This window comes from Vigna unguiculata, chromosome 5 (genome assembly GCF_004118075.2).
Source record: "Vigna unguiculata cultivar IT97K-499-35 chromosome 5, ASM411807v1, whole genome shotgun sequence".
NCBI classification, from domain to species: domain Eukaryota; kingdom Viridiplantae; phylum Streptophyta; class Magnoliopsida; order Fabales; family Fabaceae; genus Vigna; species Vigna unguiculata.
In genome coordinates, this window is record NC_040283.1 from 34,914,979 (window position 1) to 34,931,742 (window position 16,764).

A 16,764-nucleotide genomic window follows, 5' to 3' on the forward strand; every position below is an offset into this window, starting at 1 on the left:
CTGAAAAGTATTAAGATTCCAAAGATCACGCCTACCAGTATAAGTGTGGATGCCATAAACACCATGCACGTGAAAATCAAACCCAGAAAGAGAAATAGAAATTGAAAACTGTTGATGAGTAGCACTTAAAATGCTAAAAGAAAACTCTCATTTTATAAGAGACCATAACCTACAAACATTTGTATTATGATTCGGATCTCCAGAGACAGCAACTGATATGAAAAAAAGGAAAATTTAGTCATAGGTTCAGTAAAAAAATAATTGTTAATACTTTATTAATATACGTTTTTCTATTAAAATAAAATAAATCAAAATAGTTACATAAATATCAAAAACATTTGTTGCAAAATATAATTTTTTATTTAGATTTTATAAAAAATTATCGTTTATATTTCTTAAAATTAACTTGATATTAATATATTTTTTAAAATTAGAATACTATAATAAATAATAAAAATATCTTATAAAAGAGCATATTAGATTTATAACGAGTGTCTATTAAATTGATAAACTTTTAAATATCTCTTATCATTTATTTATGTTTATAAATACTTTGATAATTTTTAAATATATTAATTATTAAAGAAATATATTTTATCACATCATCAAATAAATCACTCATCTATTTGTATTTAATTTATCACTAATTAGAAATGTTGGTTGGGCAAGTGCAATTATTCATAATAGATTAATAAGAAAAAAATTCATAATGGAGGTGGCTGACGTCATACTAAAACCCCATTACGCAATTCTGGTGACGTCACTCTGCACATTTGTTGTCAACCTTCATCGGTTGGCTCCCACCGGCGTTGGAGAGTGCAAAAGTTGGTTGAGCACTTGCACTTGTCTCCAGATTCCGAATTCATAATTATAACTTTGGATTATTTCTTGCTAATAATGCACGTGCTAGGTTTCACCTTAGGCTTTTCTAACAAAACAATCAGAAAAGAAAACCAAAGACAATGGAGATCAATGAGCCTTTGGATCGCAGATTGGACCCAGAAGAAGCACTTATCAGAGAACGCGATTTTCTGAACCACCTTGTTAGCGCAGATGAAGAAGAGTAATGGCGTTTTACTGAAGAACTTGTTGTTTCTTAAAGAACAACCTCAAATCTTTCACAATTACCATGTTATCTCCTTCCAATGGATATAAGCGGTTTTTTCGGGAAAACTGTGAAAACTGGCAACCAGGGGTCAAGTGCTTCAACGTTGAAGACATGAAGGTATTTCATTATAGTGTTATTTTTGCTACTTGCTTTCACTTCATACAAGTATTAGTTTCAATTCGATTGTTGGTGTCTACTTTTAATTTTTTTAAAAGAAATAAAACATAAACTATACAAGAAAAGTGTTACTATACAAATGATTATTAGTTGAGATATCTTTTTTCTGATTATTTCACTTATGCTTTGTCGAGAATGTCTTCCGAGAATTTGACCAATATGCTCGATTAAAAATAAGAAGTAAATATAAGGTTATAAAATAATGTTTATCTTGTGACTTATTTATACTATTTTTAATGAATTTTTATTTATATAGATTTTGCTAATAACTTATGTCAATTTTAATTTTTTATTAGTTGATTAATTGTTTTGTTGATTATTAGTTGATTAATAGTTTTATTGATCTAACTGTTTATCAACATGTAATCGAAATGTTTTAGAATCTCTTAGTTTTGTTGTGGAGGTGTTTCAATAATTTGAGATGTTAAAATATTTTCATATACTGAACTCCAGAATAAGTATAAATAATGATAAGTTTTAAGAAATCAATTTTTGTTCGATATTTTGTTAGGTTATAGAGTTGAAAGTTTGTAATCATCAAAGGACAATAATCTAACTATTGGTGAGGATCGTGAGAATTGATTTATTGTCTATATGTACTTATAAATAGGTGGTGGTGAGGTAGAATATTCAGTCTTAACATTTTTTTGTCAAGTAATATTATGAATGCTCGTAATTTATAGGGTTGAAAAAGCGGTGCAAGATTTTGTGGTTGTTTGTAGTTAGTTAAGACTGTCTTCTTTTTCATGTGTTGTAACTATGAAAGACACTAAATTAGTTTTAAATATTATTAGCTAAACTGTGATGTATTATAGTCAATTTAGATGAGTCTAACATATTACAAAAATTTAATTAAGTTTTAAAAAATAAAAAAATGAATAAAATTAATTTGAACTCTTAAGAAAAATAAATATTTGGATTACCATAGTTTAGTCAACGTTAAGAGAGTTCATTTAATAAGAGTTGGCTTTTTATATTGTTACATTCTTCTCGTTCATTCATATTCATAAATCTCCTCACACCTATCCCTCTTATCACACTAATTTCCTCTATCCACACATGTCTCCTTTATCCACAATATTATCCAAATATCTTTCATCGACAAGTGTTGTGCTTTTTATGGCCACTATGAATTAAGTCCTAGGCTCACACAATAACGAGTTGATAGATCAAGTTATAAAAGAAATATTAGCTCTATGACCTATTGGTAAGTGCACCAAGTCAATTGTAGTACAACTGAATGGGAAATGTCGTATTCATAGGGAGTATTGATAGTTGATTTTTGGGTTAGAAATTTGGATAAATGTAGTGAAGTTCAACAAACAAAATAACATGTTTTGTATAGCTTGAATGCAGAGAGGCTAGATTCAAAGTTGTATTATTAGCTACAAAATGTGATAGATTGAAAAAATACAATCTAAAATAACATTACACTGATTCCTTGTAGTAAGATTATCAATAACCTTACGAATGTTCAATCTAAAAGATTTGCTCCCTTTTGGGTAGTTTCTCTTTGGATGATACAACTAGATATATCCCCATGTCTGGTAGATATTCTTGTTGGTCATTTGGTGATGACTATTGCTTACCCTATCCTCTAAGGCCAAGAACATGTAAATTTATCTTGTAGTGCTTATCTAAGTCATGAACAACTTACCAATTCCTTGAGATAAGATTTGTTCAATACTTGCATTAAGAGTTAGAATAGTGGAGCCAAACGCACAATCCCATCCTTGATGACTTTCAGTATTTGGTTTGATTTAGTTAGTTCAACTACTAAAATCGCATTCCTAGGACCCTCCAACAACTAGATCAAGCTTTAAGGCATATCCTGAGATAAGCATTAAGAATAAACTAAATCAATGAAAAACATAAACATCTAAATATGATTGCATAAGTGAAAAGAGAGTACAAAGAAGTTATTGTTCCATCCAATCAACCATAAGGAAGCTTGGCCAACATTGTTACGTGATTGACAAATGTATCAAATCGCCCAAGCATTAAAGTGAAAAGTCCAAGTATCATTTCCCAAGAGATTTGTGCAACACTTGACAACTCTTGCAATACATAATTGTATTAGACAACAAATTTCAGAAAAACAAAAATAAAACTCTTTTTGTATTTTTATAGAATATATGGTGTGCAATAATATATGATAAAGGCTTCACTAGGATTGAGTTTCATGATTCAATTCAAAGAAAAAACTCCAAACAATATACTTTTATTTCCTTTTCTAGCATTCACCTTTTGTAACAAGTCGTAATATCTTATAGACAAGTCTAAACTTGAATAATAAAATCCCGATGTCTAGCAATTTTTATTATAAGTTCTCATTAAGGATTAAGGCTCTGATGTTATGAATGACTAAATGTTCCACATCTATGTCTAGCATGTGAAATATACTAGTTGTTCTATCCTAATTAGGTTTCTCAAACCATCTTTCAATCAAAAGTACTCTAACACATACAATCAATCTAGAATATGCAATTAAAACAAGATTAGAATACAAGAGTGAAGGAAAATAATTATATTGAATAATGAAATTTACAAAGAGTTAAAAATACATTACATCTAACCCCATAAATAAGGGAGTTAGTTACTCTTGTGGATAAGTTTTTCATCTTCAGAGTCTAGCCCTCCAGATCTAATTTGACTACGGTTTCTTTCCCTTGAGTGTTTCCGACAAGGCTTAACACATCTTTTGGTGCACAGTTATGAAAGTCACATTCTAAATCTTAACAAACTGCCTTTCAACAATCAACACTAGTCTCAATGCTCAACTACGACATTTCTTCTATTCGTGCAAAGGTGTTGCACTTCATCATAAACTCATTAAATTAACAACTAACTAATTCTCATTACCCAACTTTGTATTTCTAAGCTAAAGGGGTTCAATTTACTTAAAAATATACTAATTGGATGCTAGTTTGATATATCTAATTAAGTAATCTAGACACTTATCAACCTTTATTTTTTACACTTTGTTGATAACACTTTGACCTCTCTTTCTTTTTCCTTCAGAAACATATTCCTTTTTGCCTTGACAAGAAACATATTGCTCTATCTCCCTTATAAGTAAGGTGTTAGTGGAAAACAACAAGTGCAATGTTCACACGTAGCAAGTAATAAATATCGTTCTCTCCACAAAGACTTGTGCGACACATGACAACTCTTGCAATTCACAACTCAATTAGACAACAAAGTTCACAAAAACACTAAGAAACTCTTTTTGGTATTTTATAAAACAGTTGAGGTGCAACAAAAATTTAACATATAGTATATACAATTGTCAAGACTATATTTCATTCACTTCATTCTCATGTATTCACAAGCATCTCAATTCCATATTCAAGTTAAAATTAACTTACTAATTTACTCAAATTCTATTCCTAGCGACTTTGAGCCTATCATAACTCATCAAAGTCCAATCCCTTGGATCATCAACAAGCAATCATGCATTAAGTTCAGGATTCTTTGGATTACTAATGAATCATATTCTATCCCTAGATACAAGCTCCATTAGGTAGTCAATTTCATTTCTAGGATCAAAAGACATTTTCTAACTCTTCAAGAACCAACAAACAAGTCATGGGTGATTAAACCACGATAAACATTAAGCAAAAAAATCAAATGCTAACTTGAATTGAAAATCATATATATATATATATATATATATATATATATATTAACATCATAAATTGCACTAGAATTTAGTTCATTACATCTAATCTCAACAAATAAAGTTAACTCTTCATGGTGGAGAACCTATGGTTTACGAATAGAAGAGAAGGAAGAAATAAAAACCAAAGAGAAGATGCAAGCCCTGTCTCAAGGTTCTTGGCAGCCACTTCATGCTCTAATTGTGCCTACCATTCATATCTCCATCTCCAAATCATAACCCATCTTCCTCTTAAGACCAAAAGGGGGAAAACCACCATAAATGGAGGAGATGACCCAAGGAGGAGTTGGAGAGCTTCCCAACACCCCTAGCAACATCCCAGAGGTTCTCTAAGCACCCAAAAGTGTTTTTCTATCATGCAAAATGTGGAATAAGCCAAAACACTAACGAAAAGCATGAATGAATAACCCATTTTGACATTTCAAGGACGCCACCGCTAAGTGCCATCTTAGCACTGCTGAATGCCATTAGTGAAAACATGAACTAGTGACTTTTGTTAAACTAGCGCTCAATGCCATTTTCCACTTCTTAACACTGTGACACTCATCCCTGTGGTGCTTAGCCCCACAGATCCCAAGGCAGTTTGACAACATTTTGTATTGGAAACACTGTGAGTGATTCCAGTGACGCCTGACTTGGGTATTTGCTTCAAATTGATCTTTTCTTATCTAAAACATGCTCCATTCAGTTCTTGCTTATTTTCCTCTACTAGAATTGCTCCCTATTCATTTATTCCACACACTTAAACAAAAAGATTATAGGTAAAACAAACATAAAACACTTAAAATACAGACTAATACAAAACACAATAAACTTGAGGATACAAGATAAAAGCTAAGAAATAGTTGATTTATTTATGACAATAAACATACAAAAATAGGTAAAAATGAACGTTATAATAAAGAAGGTAGGATTTTGACATTATTTTGTGGGCATAGGATTTTTATGTACAACTGAGGTTTAAAAAAGATAATTTAATTGTATTGGGTTGGTTGTTTGGTTGTAGGCAAGAAAAGAACTTGCCTTGATCCTATCCATGCTTATCATTCTTAATAAAAACCAAAAACTTAACACAAAACTTAGTGAATTTACTCAAAATAAGTGCCTTACTCATCTCGCTATTAGTGTTTGGCTCACTCCTCTTACTAGGTAGATTCATTTCGTGTTAATTTCCAAATTGTGAATTCTATTTTCAATGCATTTGAACTTTCAAGCACTCGGATTGGCCATTTTTCCTTATTTTGCAACCGCTTATGGATTTAAAAGCTCAAAGAGTTTTTCTAGTTTTGTTCCCAACTCTTTGTTCCAACCAAAAATTCAGAAAAATATTTTATGTAATCCCCAAAAGTTTTATCAGCTAGTTATCAAAATATTCACCTAAAAGTACGTGCTTATATACCTATGTAGTTTATATAAAATAAAAAAAACAAGAATTAAAACTGAAATTAATAGCGTAAATTAAAATGTAAAGAACTTTGTTTTTCGCTCAATCTTTCTATCCATCAAGTTCTTCCACTAGGTGGCTCCTGCAACAAATCATTTTATCAAAGAACTCTTCATCCTCAAATTTAAAGAATTAAGAATCCTCATCTTTTGTATTACTTCGTTTCTTTAATCTACTTGACCAACTTCAGTACTAACAAATTATGTATTTGGTTATGATGGTGGTTATTACTATGGTGGCTTTATTTAGCTGTTGTAGTAGATTCAAAACATGTTATACTTGCCTCCCCTTGAAAGAATGTCATGCCATAAAGTGTTGAAACTGCAAATGAAACCAAAATTTGATTGAGGTCGTACCCAACCAAATAAAACAAATAAACGTAGTACTTAGGAATCAACCCAAGGTTGTCTCCTAGTGATCAATATCTTCATTTAGAGATTCCATATGCAACACAAGGGGGGTGGTTGGTATATTAGAAAAAGCAAAGCAAAGCAAAGCAACTTCAGATTATAAAAAACGCATTGACTCTTTGATTCGAATTTAATTCCACCTATCACAGATTACCAAATTAGGCACGCATTAAGCATGATTTCAAGTCAGTTTCAATGCCACAATGAAAACCCTAATATTAAGCATGCCCAGAATTTGTATTCAACAACAAACCACTGGTTAAAATGATAAAGAGCAACATAAACAGTGAAAAACATACACTTAATCTCAAGATTTCATTACATTCTTCTCCGAAAATCAACTGTAGTGTTTAGTTAGCCATGGAAATGGACTTTCAACACAAACAGAAACAAAAATGCATTATAATAGTAAGGGAAGAAGGAACAAACACAATTCCGATCGAAGGGAACGAAAGCCCTAAGTTGGGTGGTGCTCTAATGGTCACATAATAAAGAAAACGAAATATCACCAAGTGAGTGCTCCCCTCAAAACTTGAAATTCAGAATGAGGAAGAAAAGAGCTCTCTGAAACCCTTCTAAAACCCTAAAAATGTGGCCTCTCAAATCTGCCACTCATATTTACAAAACTTCCATTAAAGGGTTTAAAATTACAAAAATGCCACTCTGGGCCGAAAATGTTGATATGATGATGTGGATAAGTGAATTGACATGGCGCTGACGTGGCAATGATGTGGGAATAATGCGACAACTCCCTCTTCATCTTAAGATTAGTGTCCCAGCTCCAAAATTGCTTCACAAAAATACCTAAATATAATTAGAAACGAAAATTAGACCAATTAATGCCAAATTAACCAAAATTCGAAGTAATGACCCAATGAAGTCCAATAGATGAAAATGCACTAACAATAGACAATTAAGCACTAAACAACAATCAAGATGGGCACAAAAAGGCAATAAATTAAGGAAAAATAATGACTGATCAAAATCACTCATACTTACCCTTTTGCACTCTTAGGAAAAAACTAAAAAAGCAAAACAAAGCAAAGTAGAGCATGGAGAACATAGACAAAACAAATAGAAATTTGAAAGAGACACAAATAAACAGACACGAAAGAGACAAATGGAAACACATCGAACACATAAGGAGTCAAAGCTACAAGATATCCATAAATATCATCTAAGCAATTCAAAACATGTCAAGTTTTCACTAAGTTGAAAAAGTAAATTGAAAGCAACATAACCTCATAGAATATGCATTGTATCACTAAAATATCTAGCCTGCTGTTTACTCTCAAAGAATCCTTGAAAAACAAGCATCAAATAGACTTGGCAAGCCCCTAAAATGAACAACCAAAACACATGTAGATCAAGATCAGAAGGACTTTTCAAGGTTGTAACGGGATTGGGGATAAGATATGGAACATATGGATAAGTAGCTAAAGAACCAAAGGAAATAGAGGAGCAATGGGGAATAAGTAAAAATCAAGCATGAAAGTAATTCCAAACTCCAACACTCCCAAATTCAATTCTCTCACAATGCTCAAACCCAACTTTCTTTTCTTTATTTTCTTTTTCTTTTCATTTTTTTCTTTTCTCATTTCTTTTATTGATTAATGAAGAAAAAAAAATTCTCAAGTCGCTTATAAATTTATTAATGAGCAATCGAAGAACAAAAAACATTTATGCGCACAACTACACTTATTAGAGCACCGATTCCCAAAACAATTCTAAAGCTCTAAAATTTCCTAAGGTAGGATGAATCATGGTTTTTAGGCTAAGGGCTTGTAATGAGCTATAAACATGTATCACAATCATCCTCATTGATAAATTCACTCTCTTGATCATACAAATTTCTCTTAAATCAACTAAAGTAATACCATATTACTACAATTTAGACCAAAGTCACAATTAGACCTGAAACTTATCACGATTTTCCATTGTTACATCAAACTCAAATCAATTACACTTAACATACCCATTTATAACTTACCTTAGCATCATATCATTTCTTCACCTTAGGCAACTCTGCTTAACAACCCATTCTTAAGCTAGACTATGCCTAATCATTCAATGATGTTCTAGTTTTCAATGATCTCTACTGCACTATCATTATATTAAATTCTTTTAACACAACTTAATCATTATAATTCTTTCTAGTTCCACTCCATGCATCACTCACTCTTCCTAATACCATATCCAACATTTTTCAGCTATGCTTTTAAGTATCAAACCTAACCCTACTGAATGTCACACTCGTTGCCAACTCAAGTTCACCCTCTGTTGTACTACACCTGTCGCCTAACGGCACGATAAGCCCCGCCAGGCGGTGCACCAGTTTCTGGAATTTCCAGTACTGATTCTGCACCTACACGAGTTCTCAACTCCAATTTCTCTCAATTTTTCCAATTAAGAAGCCACCCTAATCAGTTTAGGTTCATAATTCTCTTACACTGCTTCCAACTCAAGGAATTATATTAACATTCTCCCATTAATTGGATCCAGAATCTAAAAACCCCAATTCTCAAACCTTAAAAGATGCTCATACAAATTTTCATCCAATTTAACCTCTAATTACATATAATTCAACGAGATATGACTTCTAACCACTCACAAACAGTCAATACTATCTTTTTCGTCGATCACAATCATCCCACAAACCCCACAACATCAAAATCGAGTCAAATTAACTCGCGTCGCCTGGCGGGTGTTCATCACCGCTAGGTAGTTCATAAAAAACTTAGAAACTAGGTGGGCACAGATGTGTCGCCTGGCGGTCAGGCTCGTACCGCCAGGCGGTTCCTCATCTGTAACCTAGAAATGTATAAAAAAAGGTATGGGTCGCCTGGCGACTTTGTAGGCCCGCTAGGCAGTTTCTGGAAAATTTCCAGAAACATGGAATCGCGCAATTTTATCACAATGCAAGCATCCAAATAATCAATCAATCATACAAGAATAACGTCACAAATAAAATAACGGAGTCTAGCTCTCCTAACCTGGATTCCTTGCTCAAATGTGTCCAATCCTTGAGTCCTTGATCTCAATTCACCTTAGCTAGTGATTGCTCCTTCAATATTCTTTCTTCACTCTCACTTCTCTCTTTTTCCACGCACTCAACATAGCCTCACCACTCACTCTCAGTTGTTAGCCAAATATTCTAGAAAACCCTTTACTCTCAAGTGTTTAGCCATTTATTTCATCAAGTAAATAAAAAAATTAAAATAGATTAAAGGTTGGATTAATGGTCATTCAAGCACCATTACCAGGTGGTTTTCCAGCCATCTTGGCTGCCACTTATGATGACTAGGGTTTCTGACCCTTTCACATTCATGCCAAAACTAATTTTAGCAAAAGGGAAAGCTTAATTTGTTTCTACCAAGGTTCCAACCCATCACCATGCCAATGTCCAATCAATGCACAACCATTCAAACCATTCATGTTTCGTGATAATTCCTATAATTTTAGGATTATATTATCACTCTTCATGATCCAACATATTACTAAAATAATAATAAATTAAATAACATACATAGGACTTGAACTCAAGTCTTCTCACCATAATCAAGTACTTTCAATCATTTGAGCTAGTACTTTTCCACGTCACATCAATCAACATTTAATGCCATAAAGGCTCCCACTCCCCGCATTTATGAATTAATTATTTATTTAATTAATTAAATTTAGCAGATTTTACATCAACCATAACTCTGTCAGCCACCGCCACATCTGAAACTCACAACCAAAGATCTGCAGCCACTGCAATCTTCTGCTTCACCGTAATAGCAGTTCGTGAATTGCGCCACCACCATGGAACCTCCATGTTCTTCATACACGAAAACGTGAACACCACACTTGCATAAACGCAAAAAAAAAAAAAAATCACAAACCCTAAATCGCGTCTCCTCCCCCAAATCGTGAAACCACCTTCGCCACAACGATAGGTTTCTTCACGCTGTCGCGACCATATGTCTCGCCACCATCAACGATATATCTCTATCTATGCACAACATCAATCTGCCATGCACTTGCAAAACAACAAACTCATACCCATTGCGCAAGCCCCAAATCACACTTCGCCAAGCCATAATGCGAATGAGCCAAACGTCGAACACTTGCGAGTGGTCGGAGTGCAACAACAGCAGCGGAGGTGGGTGGATGAGAGAGAGAACGCACACGCAAGGAAGAAGAAGAAAAAAGGTGATTCGCGATTTTTGAACCCTAACAAACCTTTTAGCCTCGGTTCAATTTTTAATTAAGGCAAAAAACAGTTTTTGGCACTGGTTCAATTCCCCCTGAGGCAGAAAATATTTTTTTGCCTCAATTCAATTTTTAACCAAGGCAAAAAATAATTTTTGGCACCGGTTCAATTCCACCTGAGGCCAAATATCACTACGAGTGGCATTTTTGAAATATTAGCGAACTTTTAGGCTTTGGGTCTTCAAAACCAAGGCATATAAGACCTTTTGGCACTAGTTTTCTAAGAACCGAAGTAGAAAGACGTTTTCTGCTTCGAGTATATGTTGAATAGAGGCATAAAAATTGGAAAAAATTGCAAAAATTCCACCGCGTCATTTTATGCTTCAGTTAAGTCATAACCGAGGCCTATAACACTAGTTAAAATGACAAAACTACAATAGTGATTGTTTAAACATCGAATTCCCAGATCTTAAACACTAAATAACATAAATGACGAACTGATGCATGAATGATGAATTGGATGCGATGGCTGATGAATTGATTATGCAAATGGTTCATAAACAATGCATGTAAGCTCACAATGAAGATTCAAAACTATAATTGAACATAAGAATTGTGAATTAATCGAAAACGAAAAATTATAGAAGAATGGAATAGTGGTTCAATGTAGCAAAAATGAAAGTCATGATTCAATTCGATGATTTATTTATGGTTGATCATAATCAATCGACCTTTGATATGTAAATAGGATGAACTGTACAACCTTTACAAATTCAACTCGTTTCGAAGTCAAATCTAGTGTTGTTGTAGATCAACATCACTCAATCACTCAAAATTGAATCATGAACTCACTTCAGCCACTAATGACAAAACTCATGATGATCAATCAGTCAAGGTGAAAAGAAAACATCAATTTCATAGCACAAAATACGTTTACGACAACTGTAATCAATAGAATGAAAGAACTAGTTTACAACACAGATCAAAACAACAATAATTAGGAGCAAAAATGTGTGGAAATGGTGCAGAAATAACAACTGTGATGTTGTGGAGAAGAGAGAAAATTGTTTCATGGTGAAGAGAGGTATGGTGGTGAATGCGTGTGTGTGATGTGTTATGGTTCGAATGTGATTTGGCACCCTGGTTAATATAATCAACACTTGTTACTGGTTTTACAAGTTTCATTAACTAACTAACTACCCTAAACTGTTCCTATCTACTTTATAATCTCCACTTGGGACTTGGGTGGCACGTTTCCCAACAGTTGTGCCAGCTTACTCCAGGTCACTTGCTCATGTTTGGTGATGCTTCCATGTCCACGACCTGCTACAGTACGTGCTTAAGTCCAACTGGCTCAAAGTAGTTCCAAACTCACTCATTCAAAGGTCTTTCTCAAGCTAATTTTACATGGATTGAACTTCACTTCACCTTTCATCAAAGCAACATCTTTTCACACTCAATTCCATTTCAATAGTTCCAATCTGACCCTCAGCATTCAGAGTCAGAAAAATTGTCTTTTAATTCCCTAAAGCTTTCCCAAAGATTGCCATCTGATTTGAAATTGAAAAGCAAAAAGTCAACTCTTGTTCAAACTTTGGTCAACATTTGCACCAAAAGTCAGCTTTGCCATTTTTAAGTTTATTGGCTAGATCAACTTTCTCCTCACTACTTCTCTAAACTATGAGATAAGATTCCAGATCTTCCTTATGCATCTCACTCAAAAATCTAAGAAAACAATGTTAATCATATCAAACTACTTCTAAGGACTCCCAAAACTAGAGCAATCATACTTCTAAGTCTATCTATCAAACTAGGACTTACACTATTATGCCATTATGGATTTATTAACTTAAAATGCATGTGAAACTGGACCAAACTAATAACACTCCTAAGGATTACACTAAGAATCCATTAAAAGTGCCTAATTAAGCTATATTTGCAAAACTATACTAGAAACCTAACTAAACTAATTATAGACTAATTACTCCTAATTAACCACTTAAACCTACACAAAACAATGCAATTGACTAAGAAAAAAAATATACAGATTAAGATTTATTAGAGGTGAATCTAGTCATTGTATACCCTACAAATTATTGGCAATGGGAATGACCTCCTCTAGAGAAGGCAAGTAGTAGAGTTTGTTGTCTTGAAGGGCTTTAATTGTTAGTATCGTGCAACGGAATGTTTAAGCGTGACAAAAACCAAGAGGGGGTGAATTGGTTTTAAGTAATAAAATTAATACTTTAAAATTTTTCCAAAATTTATCGATTAAATCAAAATATTAATTTCTTTAAACACAATAATAGATGAAATAAAGAGATAGAGAAAAAGATTGAACACAAAGTATTTATATTAGTTCGGATCAAAAGACCCTACGTCCAGTTGTTAATCTCTTAAAAGCGAGATTAACTAAATCACTAACAAATAACAGATTACAATCAGATAATAAAAGAGTAAGGAAAGAAAACACCTCTCTTGAACACACAAGAGATGAACACCTTTCTCTGAATCACACAGAGAATCTTGACCTTAGCTTTCCTAGCAACAGCAGCAACACTCAATCTCCCAGAACACCTCTCAGGAAAAGTTATCGCTCTACCCACACTAGGTTTTTCAAAGCTTCTTTTGAGAACAGTCAGAGAACACTCTTTGTAGTCACAACACTAGCACTCTAGCTTCTCAAAAAGGTAAGTGAGAAGTAACTCTGATGTTCCTTAAATAGGGGTTCCGGAAATTAGGTCAAAAACTGAACAGTCGCGCCCAACTGACCAGGATAATCGATTGTCATAATTGATAATCGATTATCACATAAACTTTTACAAAAATATTTTTCTCGCTGTGATAATCTATTATCAGCCAGGATAATCTATTATCAGCTGGTGATAATCGATTATTCCATAGGCTTTTCTCAAAATTCAGTTTTAACTAAGATAATCGATTATCACTAAGAATAATCGATTATTCCAGTGAGTTTTGCAAATAAATAAAATTCTCTTAGTGCTCTACTACTTGGGTTTTGCCTTTTGACTCTTGACATGCTAATTTAACTATTTTAAATAACATACACATATTACAAGACCTAAACAATTAAACCCTTAAGTCTTCAATGCATCTCTTGAATCAAAGCATTCTTTTAAGTCTTCAACATTTTTCCATACATCATCATCAAGTCTTCCATACTTCTTCATAAGTCATCATCATCATCAAAACTCCTTATTGGAGGAAGATGTCCATCTTCTTCTTTTTGTCAACATTAATCTCCTTTTCCTATAACATCAATCCATTCCAGTTGTTTTCATAAGGTTTTATATGATAAAATAGAAGAAATAGGATAAGCATTTTTTTGTGTTGAAACAAAATTTTCTCAATAGTTAGAGTTATTGACTTGATGATGATAATCTTTCAAGTATTATAGTGGTTTTCTAGTTTTAATGGATCGCTTGTAACTTCTATCATCTTGTTTCTTTTCATTCTTTGGCACCATAAACTTGTTGAATTTATGACAAGTGCACCATTATCATCTATTGTTTAAAAGTAAGAGTATCAAATCCACAAGGACCTTGTGTAATACTAAGAACTACCTCCACTTTATACTAGTAAGTATAAAATAAATGATAATATATAAATAGAGATTAAATAACAAAAGCTTAAAATAGAAGTTAAAATTAAACACTACATTATTTTGGGCATTTTTTAAATGAGAAACTTAGTCAGAAATAAATATACGATATAAATATGGTGGGATTAGACTTGACTAGTTTACGCTATTGTTTCATTAAGCTGATGAATACAAATTTTCCACTTCTTCATTGCCATCAATCCTTACCACTAAAAGTTATACTTCAATATTGTAGAGCAAACCCTAAGTTTTACCTTGTTGAATTATAGTTCCTTGTCAACTCAATTCAAAAATCTTACATCACTAGTGCAAAATTTCTTTTTTACCTCGCCTTATATGTCTCGGTTGGCCAGGAACCGAAGCATATAATGGCGCGGTGGCATTTTTGCAATTATAGCCAAGTTTTATGCCTCGGTTCACCTAACACCCGAAGCCAAAGAGTGGTATAGGCCTCGGTTCGCCCAAAACTGGTGCCAAAGAGTGCTTAGGCCCCGGTCCAGCAAGACCCGATGCCAAAAAGGGGTATATGGCTTCGGTTGTTAAGGGAACCGAAGCCATAGGATTTATTTAGGGTTCCAATTTGGCGAACCCCCTTTTTCTTCCCCGCGACTACAAGAGCAAGAAGCCAACGAATCGGCACACCGAGATCCGTTCCGGCAGTGCTGGCGTAGAAATCGGTGAGAGCGAGCGCGATGACACAGTTAGGGTTTCTGGCGATGAAGACGGGGAGGGGAAGACGATGAAAGAGTTCATAGATCTCGAATTGTGGAGCAGGAAGGGCGCATGGAGAGATTTCAAAGACATCGCGGCGAGTTTTTGCGGTGCAGCTTCTGAATTCAGCAAGCGATTGATGAACTGGAAACGAAAGCTGAATCCGAAAAGAAACCACCGCCACAGCGACGTCGCCGGCGCAAACGTTTGTTCGGTCGAAAAGCTTGGGTTTAAGTCATTGCGGGAGACGCAATCAGAGGTTGGAGAATACAATTTCACGTTGGGTAGAAGATCGTGCGACACTGATCCGAGGCTATCCGTTGATGAATCACGGTTTTCGTCCAAAGCTCCTCGAGCTTCCTGGGATGGTTCTTTGATTGGGAAAGCATACCATAGGGTTTCCCCCATGGTTCGTGTTGGTGATAAGGTTTTGGTTGGGGAAGAAGAAAAGGGAGACGTGACTTTGGAGAATGGCGAAGAATGTTGTCCTGGTGGTTCTACTCAAATGAAGCATTACTATTCTGATTGGCATAGGAGGAGGAGGAGTTTTGATAGATCAAATTCTCGTAGGAAGTCGATAATGGGAGATGTTGATGAATTGAGAGTGATATCTAATGATAAAGTTTCTCCAGCCACAACCGAGTTGTTCTATGGGGCGAAGGTGTTGATCATTGAGAATAGTTTGAGGGATGTGAATTTGAAATCGTCTGATAGTGTAATGGGGTCTGGTTCCAAGGTTGATGCTTGTGATGTTGCAATTGAGGATGGTCAACAGGGATTGAACAAGTTTCACAGTAGGTTATGGAGTAAGTTGGGGTTATTGCAGAGGAGAAGGGAAGATATGTTGGGAGAAGGTGATTACGGTGGTGGTGATGTGGTTAACAAGCTACTTGCAGAGTCTTGGCAGAAAAGAGGGTTTTATGGCTTCGGTCTCTCTGCAACCGAGGCAGAACCACGAAAATAACCGGGGCCAAAAGCCTTCACTGCACTGGTGCATTAAGTTCAAGGATTTAAAGATGATCAGTAAGTCATTTCTAAACAAATGATTTATTGTTTGTCTTATCTTAGGTCCAAGAACTTATAAGGATTTGACAAAACTTCTTACAACTTCAACTAATTTATGGTTGATCACAATAAATAGTGATCATAACATTAAAGACCAAATAAAAAGAATAATATAGCATTACAAATAATTAATATGGAAAAATGTACAAGACAATTTGGTGACTACATCTAACGTCAAGGAAAAAACAAATTAACTACTCATGGAGTTGAATAACATGAAATTATACAAAAGGATGAAGAAGAAATGGAGGTGGAAATCATGGATAGTGTCTTTAGTGGATGGGTATTGTAGCCTTCTCTTCCCTATTTCATTCCCTTTTTCTCCCTTCATAGATTATATTTCTAGCCAAAAAG

At 34.2% G+C, this 16,764-nt stretch overlaps 1 protein-coding gene across 1 annotated transcript; it reads left to right on the plus strand.

The window, feature by feature from the left end:
* The first annotated feature begins 962 nt into the window (after positions 1-962).
* On the plus strand, positions 963-16,309 carry LOC114184654 (protein OCTOPUS-like). The gene is made up of 3 exons (XM_028071969.1): positions 963-1,043; positions 1,103-1,225; positions 15,206-16,309. The coding sequence occupies exons 1-3, from the start codon at positions 963-965 to the stop codon at positions 16,307-16,309; spliced, it is 1,308 nt and encodes a 435-aa protein (XP_027927770.1).
* Positions 16,310-16,764: the final 455 nt, after the last annotated feature.